At 47.0% G+C, this 18933-nt stretch overlaps 1 protein-coding gene across 1 annotated transcript in view; it reads right to left on the bottom strand.

Moving 5' to 3' along the window:
* Positions 1–18245, bottom strand: part of WNT5B (Wnt family member 5B) — a 113709-nt gene extending 95464 nt beyond the window's left edge. Inside the window, exon 1 of the mRNA XM_037847190.1 lies at positions 18162–18245. Coding sequence (XP_037703118.1) covers positions 18162–18167 — 6 coding nt within the window. The 5' untranslated portion in view covers positions 18168–18245. The remainder of the gene's footprint in view (positions 1–18161) is intronic.
* Positions 18246–18933: the final 688 nt, after the last annotated feature.

Raw genomic sequence — 18933 nt, 5'->3', positions numbered from 1 at the left:
CATTTCTCCAAAGAAGTTACACAAATGGACAATAAGCACATGAAAAGATGCACAACATCATTAGCTATTAGGGAAATTAGATGAGTGGTTGCCCAGGACTGAGAGAGTTGGCGGAAATGGTGAGTGACTGCTAATGAGTATGGGGCTTATTTTAGGGGTTCTAAAATTGATTGTGGTAAGGGCTGCACAACTCTGAAAATATATCAAAAACCATCAGATGGATGAATTTATGGTATGTGAATTCATACCTCAATAAAATTGTTACTAAACCAAAGTAAGTAGCAATTAACACCCCTGGCATCCAGCTGAGACATGCCTCAGGAGAAAGGACAATGTCCTAGCAGAAAACCTGTCCCAGACCCTGCCCCATCGAGATGGCAGAGTGAAACGCCTCAGGGCTCCAACTCCCACCGCAGCTTTGAACAGTCAGCAAGGACTGGCAGGAACGTCTTTCTAAAAGCTCCAGAAAGCAGTTAAAGGACTGCAGTAACTGAGTGAGCCAGAATCAACAAAAGACGTGCTAAAGGGTGTCCTTCATTGTTTCCTTTTCTACGGGAAATAATGAAGAGCACCTGAAATGGTAAAAAAGTATACAGATATAAAAGACTGCTTTTTCTTCTCATAATTTATTTAAAAGACAACTGACTGTTTAAAGCAAAAATAGTAGCACTAAAAAGTGGGGTTTATAACTATGGAGAAGTGAAAGAAATGACAATACACTGAGGATGGGGCATGTAAATGGAATTCTACTGCTGCAAGTTTATCACATTTCTGAATGTGGAGTGTGAACAGATACAATATTGACTCTAAAATAGATGCTGTTAAATTAAGATTGGTTATAGTCAGCCCTAGAACAACCACTAAAAGAGAGATGAACAGGAAACAAATAGCAAACTGTAGACTCAAACCAAGCATTAAATTGATAAAAGTTAACATCACTGTCAGTAAGATACAGCAACATTATGTACCCCTGATACGATGCATTAGAAGCGATACACACAACATCACTTCTGTTTTATTCTTGATAGAAATGCATAATCGCTATTTGATCATGAGAAAACATCAGATAAGCCCAAACTGAGGGTCATTTTACAAATGTTCTCTTCAAAAGTGTCCAAGTCATGAAAGATAAATGCAACACTGAGGAACTGCCACAGATTGCAGGAAACTAAGGAGATATGACAAGTAAAGTTAATGAGGGACTGTGGATTGGATGTGGAGCCAGAAAAAAAAATCACTGGAAAAACTAGTGAAATTTGAATAAGACCTGTGAGTTACTTAATAATAGCCTAACAACATTTATTTCCTGTTATTGATAATTCTATTGGTTATATAAAATGTTAACATTAGGAGAGGCTGAGTGGAAAGTACACAGGAATTATCTGTGCTATTTTTGTAACATTTCTGTAAGTCCAAAAGTTATTTCAAAATAACAAGTTAAAAGATGACATTAAATGTAAACAGACTAAACATCCCAATTAGAAGACAGAGATGGTCATATTAACCAAAAACTAGAATAAACCAAGTGTCCTTCAAAAGTGAACACATAAAAAAAAAATTGGCATATTCATTTAATGGTATACTACTCAGCAATGAAAAGGAATAAACTACTGATAGCTGCAACAACATGGATAAATCTCACGGACATTATATTGAGCAAAAGAAGCCAGACAAAAAAGAAAACATCCTGTATAATTCTATTTATGTGAAATTCTAGAATAGGTTAAACTAATTTAGACTGATAGAAATAAAATCAGAGGGTACCTGAGTTGTTTGTGTGTGGGGGTGGTGGTGGGGGGTGGAAACTGATTGCAAAAGGGGACAAGGGACTTTTTCTGGGGATGTAGAAATGTTGTATGTCTTGATCAGGGTAGTAGTTGCAGGATATATATATATATATATAATTTGTCAAAATTTATCAACCTGTACATTTCAAATGTGTGAATTTTATTGTATGCACTTTAATTTAATTGTAATTTTATTGTATATACTTATTGTATGTATTGTATTCTACTTCAATAAGGTAGAATAAAAAGAAAAAGTAAGTACAGGCATACCTCAGAGATATTGCAGGTTCCGTTCCAGACCACTACAATGACGCTAATATCACAACAAAGTAAGTCATGTGAATTTTTTGGTTTCCCAGTTACATTACATAAAAGCTATGTTTACACTATACCGTAGTCTATTAAGTGTGCAACAGCATGATGTCTAAAAACAATGTACATAACATAACTAAAATGTGACACAGAGACACGAAGTGAGAATACGCTGTCAGAAAAATGGCAACGATACACCTGCTTGACAGCAGGATTACCACAAACCTTCAATCTGTAAAAAACACAGTATCTGCGATGCAAAATAAAGTGAGGTGCAGTAAAATGAGGCATGCCTGCATCGTCCCAGGCATTCAGCCAGAGCAGCAGGCTCAGCAGAAGAAAGAGAGGGCAGACCATGTGAGGCACATGGGTTTTCACACTGCTAAGACCTTCCCTAACCCCTCAGTGCAAACGGACTGTGGAAACAGGTTCATGATATTTTCTCAGAAGTCTGTGTTCCAAACTGAATCAGAGACATGAGTCGGACACCACCTTCCCACCACACATTTGGTGAGGGCAGGCCTCCCGAGCATGTAAGTCTACAAGTGAGATGCCACTGAAGACTTCATCAGCACACGGAATGGCTAACAGTACATTTCAAGGATCTCACTTGAAAGGAAACATTTAAAAGGTGTCTGGTAAGGCTTTGACCAGGATTTCCTTGTTTGGGTTGCAATACCAAAACTGTATGTATCTGAAAATGCGATGTTATTGAGGTCACATTACTGTTGAATTGACACGTTTGTGTTGCCTCTTAGTGCCACGTTTAAGCATGAACATCACACCAGCTCTATCCTTTCTTCCCAGACATAACCAAGCTTTGGATTATGTCAGCAGAACGAAGTGCTGGCAACTACACAATGTTTTTTGTGCTTGTTTAGAAGCATGATTAGCGTCTACATCCACTGGTATTATCTATGTACCAGGTCCCACTAAGCACTTTCCATGCAATTCATTTAGTCCTCACCACAGCCCTTTAAGGATTTTAACAGATGAGGAAACTGAGGTCAAGGGCATTTAGGTGACTTGCTCAAGGTCACCTCTGTGTGGTAGTCCCACTGCAGAGATTCGAGGAGCCAGGAATGAACCAACACCTTTAGGCTGCAGAGCCTGATTTCTCAAGCACTGTGCATGAGTTTAGGCTTACTCCTTCATGATGAAGATTGTGTTAATGTTCCTGATATTGTACCTGACATATTTTCCAATGCCAAGGCAGGGAAACAGGGAGGTAAAAAATGGGAAGAAAACAAAACAAAACCCAGACTCTAGTTATAGGATGTAATTTCTTTCTGATCCTTTGGGCTGACATTTTACTGCTCTCCTAGAAATAGACAAACAAGAAGGTAAGCCACAGGTGTGATCACCAGTGAGTCACCTGGGGCTGTGTATTGTCATCCTGGGCCACATCTCCACCCTGCACATACGACAAGTAGGAATAATGCCTTATATTTTGTTATAAACCACGTTCATACACACTATCTCATTACATCCTAACGTCATCTCTGCAAGACAGGTAAGGGGAACCATGTTGTGAAGCCACTTACAAATGAGGACAGGGAGACTTGTGGTTGTTACTTTATCCAACATCCCTGCTAACATGGGTTAGAAATCCAAGGCTTCCGATTCCCAGGTGGACACAGGAAAGCCGAGCATCCTCAAGCATAGGGGCCCAGGGATCCGGGGACTCTGGTCTTTGCCTAATTTCCTTCCTCAATTCTAACTCGTGGCCAATGGCTGTTCAAAATGAAGGTGACACTCTAAATATTCCATTTGGCAAAACAACAGGTGCACATTTCCAAAGAGGACATCAAGGCAGGCCCCAGGAACCAGCAGGTCATCCTAGTAAAAGAGTGACCAATGACGTTACCTTAATTCACCAAACCTAAGACACTACTGATTCAGACAGGCACAATTATCTCGTACCACTAAGAAAGAAAAACTCTCCCAACTAAACTAAGACAAAATACTGATTTTAAGATGCAGCCTGCTCTCAGATATGTTAAAATGTGCCTCAGTATTGATGAAATATGGTAATTCCAGACCAGCTTTCTCAAACTGGGGATTATAACCTTCTCGGACGTCACTGACTCATTAACCTACCAATATTATTGAGTAGTAACAAAGCCGGCTGCTGGGACTGTCAACACGGACAGAGGAACAAAGAGGAGTGAAGCACGGCCTCCGCCGTCCAGTAACCCACCTTTCAGACTGTGGGGTCCTCCAGAAATTCCAGGAGCCCAGAGCTGCTGAGCATGGAACAGCTGTTTGGTGAAAGCAGCCACCATATAAAATGAATTTTCAGGTCTCCCTTGTCTCCTCAACTGTCAAAACAAACAAATTATGAAACACTCTATTCCTCTGAACCAAACTCTGAGAGAGTATTTGGAGCATTTATATGACAACTTCTTGACGCTTTCTCTGTTTTTCAATGAAGAGATGAAGAAGGGAACTAACATTTACTGAGTCCATCCTAGGCATCAAGGGGTGCCCTAATGCACATAAAGGATCACATCTGATTCTCAGAATAACCTTACGAGATGGGCATTATCATCCCTGTTGAATGGATACAGACACTGCTCAGAAAAGTTAAACAACCAAGGTAAGGTCAATCTGGTTATAAATGGCGGAATTAAGATTCAAACTCGAGTCCATTGAACCCTAGGAGCCACATGTCCTCTCCATGACAGGAGATGACAGTGCATGAGGGGCAAGACTTTGAAAATCACCGCTGTACTCAACTGAAATCTGGAAGGCTGGCAGGCTTTTTTTTTTTAATTCAGTTTTACTGAGATATATTCACATACCATACAATCATCCATGGTGTACAATCAACTGTTCACAGTACCATCATATAGTTGTGCATTCATCACTCCAATCTATTTTTGAACATTTTCCTTACACCAGAAAGAATCAGAATCAGAATAAAAAACAAAAATAAAAAAAGAACACTCAAATCACCCCCCCGCGCCCCATCCCACCCCATTCCCCATCCAGGTTTTGGCCCCATTTTTCTACTCATCCATCCATACACTGGATAAAGGGAGTGCAATCCATAGGTTTTCACAATCACACTGTCACCCCTTGTAAGCTACATTGCTATACAATCGTCTTCAAGAGTCAAGGCTACTGGGTTGGAGTTTGGTAGTTTCAGGTATTTACTTCTAGCTATTTCAATACATTAAAACCTAAAAAGGGTTATCTATATAGTGTGTAAGAATGCCCACCAGAGTGACCTCTAGACTCCATTTGGAATCTCTCAGCCACTGAAGCTTTATTTCGTTTCATTTTGCATCCCCCTTTTGGTCAAGAAGATGTCCTCAATCCCATGATGTCAGGTCCAGATTCATCCCCGGGAGTCACATCCTGCATTGCCAGTGAGATTTACACCCCTGGGAGTCAGGTCCCACGTAGGGGGAGAGCAGTGAGATCATGGCAGGCTTTTTAAATCACCACACAGTAGGTAACAAAACCTGTTTTGCTATAGAACACCCCCAATTTGGGACCCTTGTAAATCTTTAGGATGGTTGTTCATTTCTCTGCAGTGATTTAGGTTCAGTCCTAGCTGCCAGGGGGAAGTAGCTGTGGAGCTTCTCCTAAGATCCCCTGAGTCAACCTGAGAAGATGGCTTCACCGTGGATTCAGCAAGTGTGCACTTACTCCAAAAGTCACAGGGCTAGGACTGTGTCTCTCAATAAGCACGTGGCTAGATGCGAACACGAATAATTATAATAAAAGGCAAGGTGTGGAGAGAGTCATGTGATGAATAGCCAGCGAGAAACTCTAGTTCAGTATTCTTTGAACTGGAGTGGCTCTTTGGAAACCCATTCCCAACCACAGAAAGCTCATTTCCAACAGAGGCGATCAGAGAGGTGGCTTCTGAGCTGTATCTTGAGGAACAGGCAGGTGTGAACAGGAGGAGAAGGAAGGGGAAGGGGTTTCGAGAGGAGCGAGTGGCATGAGCAAACGTACCAAGGGGGCAGGAATTCTACTCTGGCTGCGATACAGGGAAGTCGTGGGAGAGAAGTCTGCAAAAGTACATTAGGGTAAGCTGTCGAAGGGTATTGAATATCACAGTAAAGATAATTCTGCTTAGTAGGGAAATGAGGGGCCACTCAAGAATTTTGAGCAGGATAAGGACCTGAAGCAGTCGCCTGATTCAGCTGGGAGCAGAGCCAGACAGAGATGGCCTTGGGGTCGGGCGGCAGACCGGGGCACCCATCAGGTGAGAAAGCTGCCATCATACTCATTTCTGATGCCTAAGGAAGGGCCCACACTCAGGCAGTGGCATGGAAATAGTTCTCAAGAGAGATTATCCCAAAGGAGCCAGGGGAGACTACAATAAGGAAATATTGTCAGGAAAAATGTTGAGATACTTTACAGCAGGGGTTCTCAACCAGGGACCATTAGGCAATGTCTGGAGATATTTTTGATTGTCAGGACTTGGGGATGCAGGTGTGATTGTCATTCAGTGGGAAGAGGTTAGGGACACGGCTAAACATCCTGCAATGCACAGGACAGCCCCCCTCGATAAAGAAGGCTCAGTTCCAAAATGTCCATAGTGGGGAGGTTGAGAAATCTGGTTTTAGAATAACCTTATGGAAATAAAAGACAGTACACTCACCAACAGCTCATGAACCAAAAAGGCAAAGAAACTACAGGGACTGGCTGTACAGAGCACAACCATTTACCAGAAAACAGATCCCGTGCTGGCTGTTCATTGTCTTAATCTACAACGGTCTGTACCTGCTATATGCCAGGCCTGTGCCAGGTACCCAAGAAACAGAGACTAGGCATGGTTCCCCACCCTGAAGAGCAGCCATCCAGGAGGGAGAGAAGCACAGAAAGAAATATACACATGCGCTTGTACATATATGCATAGGAAAGTCTGAAGGAAATGCACCAAAATATTACCGAGTATCTCCAATTGGAATTATCATTTCCATTTTTTTCTTTACATTTTTCAATGAAAGTATGTATGAATTAAGAATATGAGTTGAAAATTTTTATATTTTAAAAATAAATGTCTTCCTTTCATACTTTTTAAAAAGTACAGTCAGTTATAACAAAATAGAAGTAGGTCCTTAACCATATCCTCTCACCCAATGCCACCTCTGCAGTCAGGAGAGACGGGAAGGAAGGGGAAAGGCGCAACGAGCCAGAGGAAGGACTGCAGACTCTGCCTTGTGACATGGGAGGCTCTGCCGTTCACTTACTTGATTCCTTCAGCAAATGTTTATTGAACACCCACTATACATCAGGCACTATTCTATGTGCTCAAGATACATGAGTGAACAAAACAGACAGAAATCCCTGCCCTCCCTACAACTCAACAACCAGAAGACAAAAGCCCAACAAAAAAAATGGACAGTGAACTTAAATAGACATTTCTCCAAAGCAGATTTACAAATGGCCGATAAGCACATGAAAAGATGCTCAACATCATTAGCCATTAGGGAAATGGAAATCAAAGCCACAATGAGCTATCACTTCACATCCACCAGGATGGCTACTATTAAAAAAAAAAAAACCAGAAAATAACAAGGCTGGCAAGGAAACAGAGAAATAGGAACCCTCATACATTGTTGGTGTTTGTCCCTTCTTTTTAAAAAGCAGTTTTACTGACATATATTCACATACCATACAATCCATCCAAAGCATACAATCATTGGCTTTTAGTATATTTGCAGAGTTGTGCATTCATCACCACAATCAATTTTAGAACATGTTCATTACTCCAAAAAGGAAAACCCCATACCTCTTAGCAGTCAGTCCTCAATCCCTCTATCCTTCTCTAGCCCTACATAACCACTAATCTATTTCTGTCTCTATAGATTTTTTATATTTACATTTTATATAAATGGAATCATACAACATATAGTACTTTGTGTCTGGTTTCTTTCACTTAACATAATATTGTGTTTTAAAAATTAGTATTATTGTTTGAGAAGTTGTAAGTTTACATAAAAGTCTTGTAAAAATAGTGTTCCCATATAACCCCCTATTATTGACACTTTGCATTAGTGCTGTACCTTTGCTGCAACTGATGAAAGAATATTAAAATAGTACTATTAACTATCATCCACAGCTTACATTAGGTATACTTCCCCCCATATACCACTTTATTATTAACACCTTATATTAGTGTCGTACATTTGTTATAATTCACAAAAGAACATTCTTGTACTTGTACTATTAACCCCACTCCACTGTCCACAGTAGGGCTCGCTATGTTATACAGGCCCATGTTTTATCTTCTAACTTTCCTTCTAGTAACATGTACAACCCCAAACTTCTCCTTTCAACCATTCGCATATATAATTTGGCGCTGTTAATTACATTCACAATAATGAACTACCACCACCACCATCCATTTCCAAACCTTTGCAATCAACCTAAATAGAAACTCTGTACAACTCAAGCATCAGCTCCTCATTCTCTATTTCCATTCTGTTCCCTGGTTATCTATATTCCAGATTCTAACTCTATGAGTTTGCTTATTATAATTAGTTCATATCAATGAAATCATACAATATTTGTCCTTTTGTATCTGGCTTATTTCACTTAGCATACCATCCTCAAGGTTAATCCATGTTGTCGCATGCATCAGGACTCCATTTCTTTTTACAGCTGAATAATATTCCATGGTATGCATTTACCACATTTTGTTCATCCATTCATCAATTGATGGACACTCGGGGTTGCTTCTATCTTTTGGCAATTGGGCATAATGCTGCTAGGAACACTGGGGTGTAAGTATCTGTTTGAGTCCCTGCTTTCATTTCTTCTGTGTATATACCTAGCAGCAGGATTGCTAGGTCGTATGGTAATTCTATATTTAGCTTCCTGAGAAACTGCCAAACTATCCTCCACAGCGGCTGTACCATTTCACATTCCCGAAGGCAATGCATGAGTGTTTCTGTTTCTCTACATCCTCTCCAACAGCTGTAGTTTCCTGTTTGTTTAATAGTGGCCATTCTGGTAGGTGTGAGATGATATCTCATTGTGGTTCTGATTGCATTTCCCTAACAGCTAGTGAAGCTGAGCATCTTTTCATGTGCTTTTTAGTCATCTGTATTTCTTCTTTGGAAAAATGTCTATTCATACCTTTTGCTCATTTTAAAAATTGGGTTGTTTGCCTTTTTATTGTTGAGTTGTAGGATTTCTTTATATATTCTGGATATCAAATCCTTATCAGATTTGTGGTTTCCAAATATTTTCTCCCATTGAATCAGTTGCCTTTTCACCCTTTTGACAAAGTCCTCTCAAGCAGCTGAAGTATTGAATCTTGAGGAGATCCCGTTTATCTATTTTTTCTTTCGTTGCTTGTGCTTTGGGTGTAAAGTCTAAGAAACTACCACCTATTACTATACCTTGAAGAGGTTTCCCTACATTTTCTTCTAGAAGTTTTATGGTACTGGTTCTTATATTTAGGTCTTTGATCCATTTTGAATTAGTTTTTGTATATGGTGTAAAATAGGGAGTCCTCTTCCATTCTTTTGCACATGGATATCCAGTTATCCCAACACAATCTACTGAAGAGACTATTCTTTCCCAGTTAAGCGGACTTGGCAGTCTTGTCAAAAATCAATTAGCCATAGATGTGGGAACACTCTTACATTGTTGGTGGGAATGTAAAAAGGTTCAGCCACTGTGAAAAATAGTTTGGTGGTTCCTCAGAAAGTTAAATATAGAATTACCATATGACCCAGCAATCCCACTTCTAGGCATATACCCAAAAGAACTGAAAACAAGGACTTAACAGATACTTGTACACTGATGTTCACAAGCAGCTTTATTCACAATAGCCAAGAGGTTGAAGCAGCCCAAGTGTCCATCAACAGATGAACAGATAAACAAAATGTGGTATGTCCATACAATGGAATATTATTTTGTCATAAAAAGGAGTGACATTCTGATACATGCCTCAACATGGGTGGACCTTGAAAACATTATGCTTGGTGAAATAAGCCAGATAGAAAAACAACAAAACTGTAAGAGTCCATTTATTATTAAATACCTAGAATAAGCAAATTGATAGAGTAAGAATGTAGATTAGAGGTTACCAGGGCTGGGGGTGAGTGGGAATGGAGAGTTACTGCTTAATGGGCACAGAGTTTCTGTCTGGGGTGATGAAAAAGTTTTGGGAATGGATGGTGGTGATGGCAGCACAACACTGTGAATCATACACATGAAAATGGCTAAAAATGGGAAAATTTATGTTGTATGTACGTTACCACAATAAAATAAACTTTAAAAAAATCCCTGCCCTCGTGGTGTTTGTATTCTAGTGAGGGGAAACAGATGAGAGAAGACATAAGTAAACTGTTTGCATGTTCAGTGGGCATAAGCGCTATGGAGAAAAATAATGTCGAGAAGGATGGGACAGATGCAATGTATAAACGGAAGTCATGGAAGACATGGCTGGGGCGACATATGACGAAATGCCTGAGGAAGGGAAGGGAGTACAGATAGGGGCAAAAAGCCCAAGGCAGAGTGTTCCTGTTTGCTAAAGCTGCCCTTATGCAAAATACCAGAAATGGGTTGGCTTTTACAAAGGAGATTTATTAGGTTACAAGTTGATAGTTCTAGGGCCATAAACATGTCCAAACTAAGGCATCAACAAGAGGGTACCTTCACTGAAGAATGGCTGATGGCATCCGGAACACCTCTGTCAGCTGGGGAGGCACATGACTGGCGTCCGCTGGTCCTTTGCTCCTGGATTGTGTTTCCAGATGGCCTTCTCCAAAATGTCTCTGGGCTTCTGTCTTTGCTCCTCTCTCTCAGCTCCTGTGTGTCTTTGCTTCTTTCTCCCAGGATGTTTCTCTCTAAGCATCTGGGGTCCTCTCTTAGCTTCTTCAGGGGCAAACTTTGGGCTTCATCTCTTAGCTTAGCATCTCCAAACGTCCTTTAGTCTGCATCTCCAAGAGTCAACATTTGGGTCAGCTCTTGAGCTCTCTTAAGTATTCCAGTGAACTAATCAAGACCCACCCTGAATGGTGGGGTCCACACCTCCATAGAAGTAACCCAGTCAAAGATTCCACCCTAATTAACAGACTAATAAGTCTGCCCCCACGAGACAGCATTAAAGAACATGGTTTTTGTGGGGGGACCTAATAGATTCAAACCAGCACCCAGAGGCAAGTCAGTGGGTTCAAGGACGAGCCAGGAGGCCAGCGTGCTGGGGCGAGGCGAGCCAGGGAAGGCTGACAGATCAGGTCCCAGAGGAAGCAGGGGTCAGCTCACATAGTGCTTGTGAGCCACCATGAGGACTCTGGTTTTCCCTGGGTGAGACGGGAGGCTGTTGGAGGGCTTTGAGGGGAAAGGTGACTATGATCTGACAGGTTTCAGCAAGGAGCCTAGTTAGGGGGCTACTGCCGTATCACAGGAGAGAGGTGGTGGTAGAATGAGCCTGGGAGAGGGGGCTGGGGTAAGAAGCGGTCGGGGTCCTGGATATATTCTGAAATCAGAGCCAGAGGTGAGGGCACATGAGGAATCAAGGATAACCTCAAGGTTTATGGCCTGAGCAACTAGCAGGATGAGATGGAACAGAGTGCGTGGCAAGCACCCAGAAACCACATCTTATGTCTCCAGCACCTGGGATATGCCTGAGTCAATGTTTGTTACATGAAGAATGCAACTGTCAACAGAAAAGTCATTTAGGATGGCATCCTCAGTAGGTGAGACAGGCCTGTTTCCAACAAGGAACATGTCATCTCATGACAGAGTCCATTGCCCTAAGGTCAGCAATAACAAATATTTATTGAGCACCTTCTATGGTTCAGACACTGTTTTAAGGTCTGAGGATGCAACGGAGAATAAAACAAACATGGGGGGAGCAGACATTTAATAGGGAAATGAATAAATAAACAAGAGAGTTGCAGATGAAGGCCACGGTGTCAGAGAGAACTGGTAGGAGGGTGACTGCTCTAGAGAGCTGGGCCTCTTCCAGAAGCGAGAAGCGGAGACCTGCAGGGTGGGAGCAGAGCGGGCAGAGGGAGGGGCAAAGGCCTCGGGACGCACAGGGTGATGGCACAGCTCCAAGGAGGCCTGGGTGGCAGGCACCGGGGGTAAGAGAGAGCAGTCCAAGATGAGGTGGCGGAGGGAGGCAGGGGCCAGGCTGGGGGCCTGGGGAGACCATGGGAGGGGACTGGGTTGTATTTTACGTTATAGGGAAGGTGGTAAGGAGGGTAGTCTCTGGGCAGTGTGAAAACTCCGTGTCAATATCAGGAATTGTATTGTAAGAAAGAAGAAATCTGTAAGAAGAAAGACTCTCAGGATATGGTTAAAATCCATATCTATTCGGTACGTGATGCCTCGGTGGGAGGAGCCATTCTCTCAGAGGACCTGCGAGGTGAGGCTGGGAGCAGGGCTGGGGCCAGCACTCACTTCCTTCTTGGAGAAGGGCCCATAACCAGGAAAGCAAGTGGGTCCCACTTCCCAGTCTCAGGTCCCCTGCCTAATGGGCTGCAAGAACAGAAAAGGAAGGCCCGACAGCATCCAGCCCACAAAGGGGCAGGGCTGGGCTGACTCAGTGGTTTCTAAATATTTGAATCCGAATGCCTTCAGGCGGCAGGCACTCGCTGCCATGGGGCACCCTCTCCATTTCCCATCTCGCTCTTTTCAGCTCATTTCAGCACCTGCTTGGCTCCTGGAAGCACCCGAGTATGAGACCTGGAGACTTCTTCTCTCCACAGGCCTACAGCCCTGTCTCACAGTGTAGACTAGCCTAGGAAAAAAAGGTAAACTCTCAAATCTCATCTTCCCCCTTCCATTTAAAGCTGGTTTTACATTTGATTTCATAGACGTTACCTTTTAAAAAATAAGAAACTATAACATGGGAAGATTTTGAGTGATTTCCAAACACAGGAAAAGTATGAGCAACCACTTAGTTAAAACAAGACCTGTTTGGGATGGAGTGGGGGTGGGGGTGGGGGTGGGAAGTCAGAAAGACTCCAACCCTCCCAGCCAGGCACGGGTGCAATCCTCAACCACAGGAACACATCAGAATCCAACGCTCCTCCTGAGAGTTTCCAACTTTTCTGTCCCTTCCTTACGGCCGATCCTGAGCTTCTATCTTGTCCTTGCCACCCTACAAAAACTGGGTCCTGCGATCCCCACTGATGCAACAATCAACACAAGTCCTCTGCCTCATCGGACACAGTTGACATTCATGAGAGCCATTTCCTTCAAGAACTGGCAAGCACATGCTGATGCAGTGGGCGCAGCTTCCGTCTCTAAGGGGAGGGTGGGCAAGTGCCAAGGAGTGCCAAGGAGCTCCAACAGCCCGCCGTCAGGCGCTCATCAATCGTGTCCTAACAGCTGTCGCTTCTCCAGCCCTGCAAAGTTCCAGGCATGGTCTACATGCTTTACAGTACTAACCCTCACACACCCACCTCCATATGAGATGGGTATAAGGTTACTGTTTCCATTTCACAAGTGAGGAAACTGAGGCACAGAGAAGTAAGGCAACCGGCCCCACCCAAGGATGCACAGTGAATATGTGGTCGAGCTGGGACTTGCACGGAGGTGGTCTCCAGAACTCTCGTCTTCACTGCTGTTCTTCATTGCCTCTTTTCTCCAGGTAAATCCTATTGTACATTCTAGAACTCCCCCCTGCTCCAGTTCCTGAGTGTGATGTAACACTACCTAGTTCTAAACATAGATACAAAAATCTCTTCCAAGGTTTAATTACCTTGATTTTGCAGGTCTTGGAAACAAGATTTCAATGAAGGATTCAGCAGTTCATTACTCAAATTTTCCCAGGAGAAACTTCTCAATAATTATGGGAGAGAACCATATAGCCCTAGAGATGAGTCAGGGGCAGAGACCCAAGGCACTCTGTCCCCGTGGAGTGAAGGGAGCCTGCGTGGCCTCAGGGAAGAGACCTGGCCCGCCGTGTGCTGGCTTCTCGGCCCCATCCAGCTGCTGGGGAAGTCCGGACTCCGGGCAAGGCAAATCCCGGCTCAGGCCCAGGAGATGCTGCAAGTGCAGACACAGCTGCAGGCACAGAGGCCAGAACTTCTCACCCTAAACCCAGGCAGAGTAAGACAAGGCAGGGAACAGGGACTACCAGGAGCTGAGGTCGGAAAAGCTTGTTACCATGTCTCCCTCCCCCAGCAGGAGTCAGACCAAATCCAAGGATTGAAAACTTGCAGATAACGCTCCAAGAGATCTTGAGGGGGGTAAAGTTTGTACACCGATAACTTTTTCATCCACTACCTTTTCTTACCCAAGCCCGGCTCTGGTAAATCCACTCTGCCCCTTTATAAGTTAGACAAGAGTAACTTTTTAGGAGTTAGCGTTTCTCCAGCTCAAGCAGAAGACCATAAACCAGCTTAAGGATGGAATCTGTGGGCCTCACCCCAGGCGCTCAGGCACCAGCCCCAAGTCACCCAAATCTGGAGACGGAGCCTCATCCTAAACCCCAGGCTGCCTGCCAACCGCAGGGGCCCCTGCCCGGCCACAGGCCACAGCCCACAGCCAGGAACACAGCCCCAGCCTCCCGCTCCACCACGAGCCCTGCCTGCAAGTCCACTCCAGTGGGAACGTGCCTCCTGGACTTCAATTGGCCTGGGCCATGGCAGAGGGATTTCCTAAACCCAGAAATAGCAAAAGCTGTTTAAAATGAAGGAAGGTTAGCACTGGAAGGGGCCTCAAAGACAATCTCATCCAACACTCTCACTTACACAAACACAGAGCAAAGGTCGCCACGTGACCCCTGCCCCCCTCCCCAACCTGCACAAAACAAAAACAAAACCCAGCAGAACCTTCAAGAAAAGACGCAGATGCAAAGAGCAGGACGCAGGCAGCTCGGGTCCTTTGGCGTTTGCTAAAAGAAATTCTGACAACACACCCTGCTGTTGGCCTTACTCAAAGGGGATCCCTGGGCCTGGCTGGGTAATGATTACAGTCGAGCACAGCCCCACGAGGGCCTGGAGTGGCAGCTTGAGTTCCCGAAACCTCCTTGCATAGTATTTGGAGGGGTCAGAGGAGAGGTTAGGAAGCCAGTGCTCTGCAGAACCAAAATTCACCTTGTCTCCCCCGAGTACCGAACCAGGTTCCAAATCACCCAGGAGGAAAACGAGTTGGGAAGAAAGCCATATGGGTGGAGAAGCAGGGAGGAAAGAGACCAACTTTAGAAAGTCTAGAAGAGGATTGAGGCAGCACGAAAAGACCAAACTGCAACCACAGGGGCAAGAAAGTCAGGAAATGCTGCTGCGGCAGCCAGCCCAGTGGCGAGACCGCCAGCCAGTGGGTCAAACTGGGATGGAGGTGGGTGGAGGTTTAAACTTAGTCAGGTAAACAGAGCCGGCGGACGTGGAGAGGGCCTGGTAGCAGTCTTGCAGTCACCTGCTCTCACGGAAAAGTCCAACTAGAACTGTCCCCGACAGCAGGTCCATTTCCAGGGCTCCCCCTATATTCTGTCTAGGGGAGTGGAAGGCAGAACCTCAGGGTGATTTTTACCTTAAAAGATGGCTTAGATTAGAAACTATCAGGTCTTTTCATCCATATCGTGGTATCTATTCTGGACTTTTCTGGACTCCTGGATACAGTTGGAAGATGCTCAACAGAAACCAGCCAAGAACGCTCTTAAGTGGGGTTGGGGGAGCTCCCACATTCTCTCACCTCTGCACTAAGGAAACGGGATTTTTATATCTATTTCTCTTGTAAGTCTTGAGAAACCTGATGTTTACAAAGAATTACCAAAACAACAATAGCGATGCTGAGGATTGTATTCAGTCCTGGGGCTGGAACAAAAGTGGAGTCTGAAGACCCCGTTAGAAGATTAATGAGATAAATGACAGGCAATTTGGGAAGGAGCCAGGAAGAATAAAATCATAATCGTAAGCAGGAAAGTTTCTGTGGCTCTGCTGGTTTTTATTTCAGAGAAGGCAAGGACCATCACTTCAGGTTAAGGTGAAGATGCCAAGCAGTGGCAATCCAGAAACCAGGAGAACAACCCTAGAAGTAAAAATTAAAACACGACAGCCTGGTCCTCTGCCATTCTTGAAGAAGGGCAAATAAAAATTCTTTTGCTGCCACTGCAGTAAAAGGGGAGTGAATTACGCAGGTGAAGAACAAGCACCATTTTTCCCCCTTTCTTTCACAGCATATGGCTCCCAGCAATTTGGCAATATTCCTTTTAACTTACGCTTTTAGAAGAGAAAAAGTTTTAGAAACTGGTTGTTTCAAGCCAATATGAAACTCTTGGAGACATTACAACCACCAAATGAACTAAGGAGACTGGTTTCAGATACCCCAGGCAAACAAACATACAAACATACACACACACACACACACACACACACACACACACACACACCCTGGCTCACACACTTTTACCCAAATACATGAGAAAGCAGAGCCTGGGAAAGTAGGAAATCCAGGGATGGAAAAGGGCCAGTGAGCTCCTCCAAGCCTGGCTCTGGCTCCCTGGCAGGCAGATCCCAGAGTGTGTCACACACGCCCTGTCTGATTTTCTATCAGAAGAAAAAGAAAAGGAAGGGGAGTTGTCTTCTTTCACTGCTGCCCTTAGTTATTTATCCATATGTTGTCTCTTCCGGCCCCTTTTACTCCCGTCACCTCCTACCCTGGTGTTTGCATCACCTGCAGCTCTACCTGCACGGCCCTGTCTTTGATAAGGAAGCCCATACCTGAATCAGACCCCAGCCGGAGCGGCTGATGGAGGAAAGGGTCCTCTGGCTTTCTGTGAGTGTGCCTGCTCTGGGGGCTCCAGGGGCCCCATGTCACCTTAGGGCCAGCCACAGAATGGGGTCACCCTAAGCTTCACCCCCACAGCTGCCTAGTGCTGGTATGTGGCCAGGAGCTGACAGTGCAGCTGACCCGCTGTTTTGTATCCACACTGATGACAGGGACATAGATGACCCCTGCAGCTCTGTCAAGTGGGCACATTCCTGGGTGGTAGGAGCGGTTTAGGGGATTGGTAATGTGAGCCTGAGCCTGAGCCAGGTACCCGGGCAGAAAGTGCCCAGAGTAGTAGGAACTGCACGCTGTATGCCAACGTGGCCAGGTGGCAAGAACAGTGAAGAAGGAATTGGAGAAAGTGGAGACCAAACCCCCCAATTCATGGAAACCAACCCACATCCTGAGCCACCTCAGTTTCCCTCTCTGTAAAAGAGAACCAGTCATTCTCCAAGAAATGTAATTATCTCCCACAAGACTTGCAGAATTCGGCTAGAGAGCTTGGCAAGGATCCACTGAAGCTCCACGAACAAGATGGAGAAAGAGATCATGTCCCACCTCCTAGGGCAGGGATGGATGAGAGATAAGGAGAGGGTCAAAGGACACACAAAACTTTCCCACCACTTACGGCTCTACCTGCTAGGGGCTTAGGCAGAAATTCAGGCACCGAACTACCATTCTCGCTGGGGTTAAAATCATCCAGATGTAGTCCTCGTCCCAGTCTGGTTGATGCCGTGCGCAGACCTCAAGCAGAGAAGCTGGGCCGACCCAGCCTGGGGAAGTGTGCGAGAAGCTCCGAAGGGCTCCCGGAGGAGCGAAGAGGATGGAGGAGCCGCGACCGCCGGCGCTGCGGTGGGAGGGCAGCCTCGCCCTACCTGCCCGGGTCGGGAGCGCCCTCCGCGCCGCGCGCTGCACGCGCGATGGGGCAGCCGCGGCCCCGCCGAGAGCCCCTCGGCCACCCCAGCTCTGTCAGCCGCAGGGGGTGGCAGAGAAACGCTTCCATCCCTCGCCCCCTCCCCCCCCACCTGACGGGCCGTCGCCGGCTCCTCGGACCCGGCTCGGCACCAGCACAGCAAAGCCTCCGCGGGCCGAGCAGGGCCGGATCCCGGGGGCTGTGCCGCCCCTTCGTCGCTTTCCGCTCCGGGACCCCGTCCCGCTCCCTGCGCCCCGAGCGCCCAGACCCACCGGTCCGCGGGCGCCGAGGGCGGGGGACGGAAAGCCGCGGGGGCTCTCGGAAGTTTCGGAGCGCCGGTGAGAGGAGGGGGCGCCTCCCGGGCGGCGAGAGCCGAGGGGCCGAGGGTGGCGGGGAGGCCCGGACCCCGCGCGGCCCCCTTCTCGCAGCTGGCGGCGGGCGCTTACCTGCATGTCCCGCCGCTGGTCAGGCCCGCCGGCTCCCGCTGCGGTCCTCCTCGGCCCGGCTCGTCCAGCGCCCGGCTGCGCGGAGGCGCGGGGCCGGGGAAGGCGGGGGGCCTGCCCGGCACGGGGCCCGGGGCCGACCTCGCCCGCTCCTCTCAGCGCGCGGGCCGCTCCGGCCGCCGCACTGGGCTCCTCATCCGCGGAGGGCCGGGGGCCGGGGGCCGGGCGCGGGGCGGGCAAGCTGGCTGGCGGGCGGGCGCGCCCCGCTCCGGGGACCCTGCCGAGGCGTCTGTCCGGCCCTCAGAGGCTGGGGCAGCGTCGGCGGGGCCCGCGGAACCCGGCCCGGGCAGCCTGGCCCTCGGAGAGCGCGCTCCTGCCCGTTCCCGGAGGGCTCGGGCTCCGCGCGGGGGACCCCCGAGCTCGGCGGGCGGCGGGAGGAGGCCGGGGAGCGGAACCCGCGGCCGAGCAGGCGAAGCGTTCGGATCTGGGCGCCGGCTCGGCCCGGCCGCCGTCGGTCGTCGCGGGGCTGCGCGCACTTCTCCGGAGCGCGGGAGCCCAGGCAAGTTTCGGCCCCAAGTTGGCTGCGGGGCGGGCGGCGGCCGCGGCTGGGAGTGCAGGGCCGGCGCGGGCGAGCGGCTCCCAGGGGCGCCACCGCCTCCGCCCCGCCCCCCGCGCCGCCTCCCCGCCCCCGGCAGCCGCGCCGGCCCCGGCTCACTCCTGCCCACCGGCCGGGCCCGCGACACCCCTCCCGAGGGCTCCTCCCAGACGCCGGGAC

This window comes from Choloepus didactylus, chromosome 8 (assembly GCF_015220235.1).
Source record: "Choloepus didactylus isolate mChoDid1 chromosome 8, mChoDid1.pri, whole genome shotgun sequence".
In the NCBI taxonomy this organism is placed as follows: domain Eukaryota; kingdom Metazoa; phylum Chordata; class Mammalia; order Pilosa; family Megalonychidae; genus Choloepus; species Choloepus didactylus.
The sequence above is the reverse complement of the archived record's forward strand: the minus strand, read 5'-3'. Positions and strand labels throughout refer to the sequence as shown.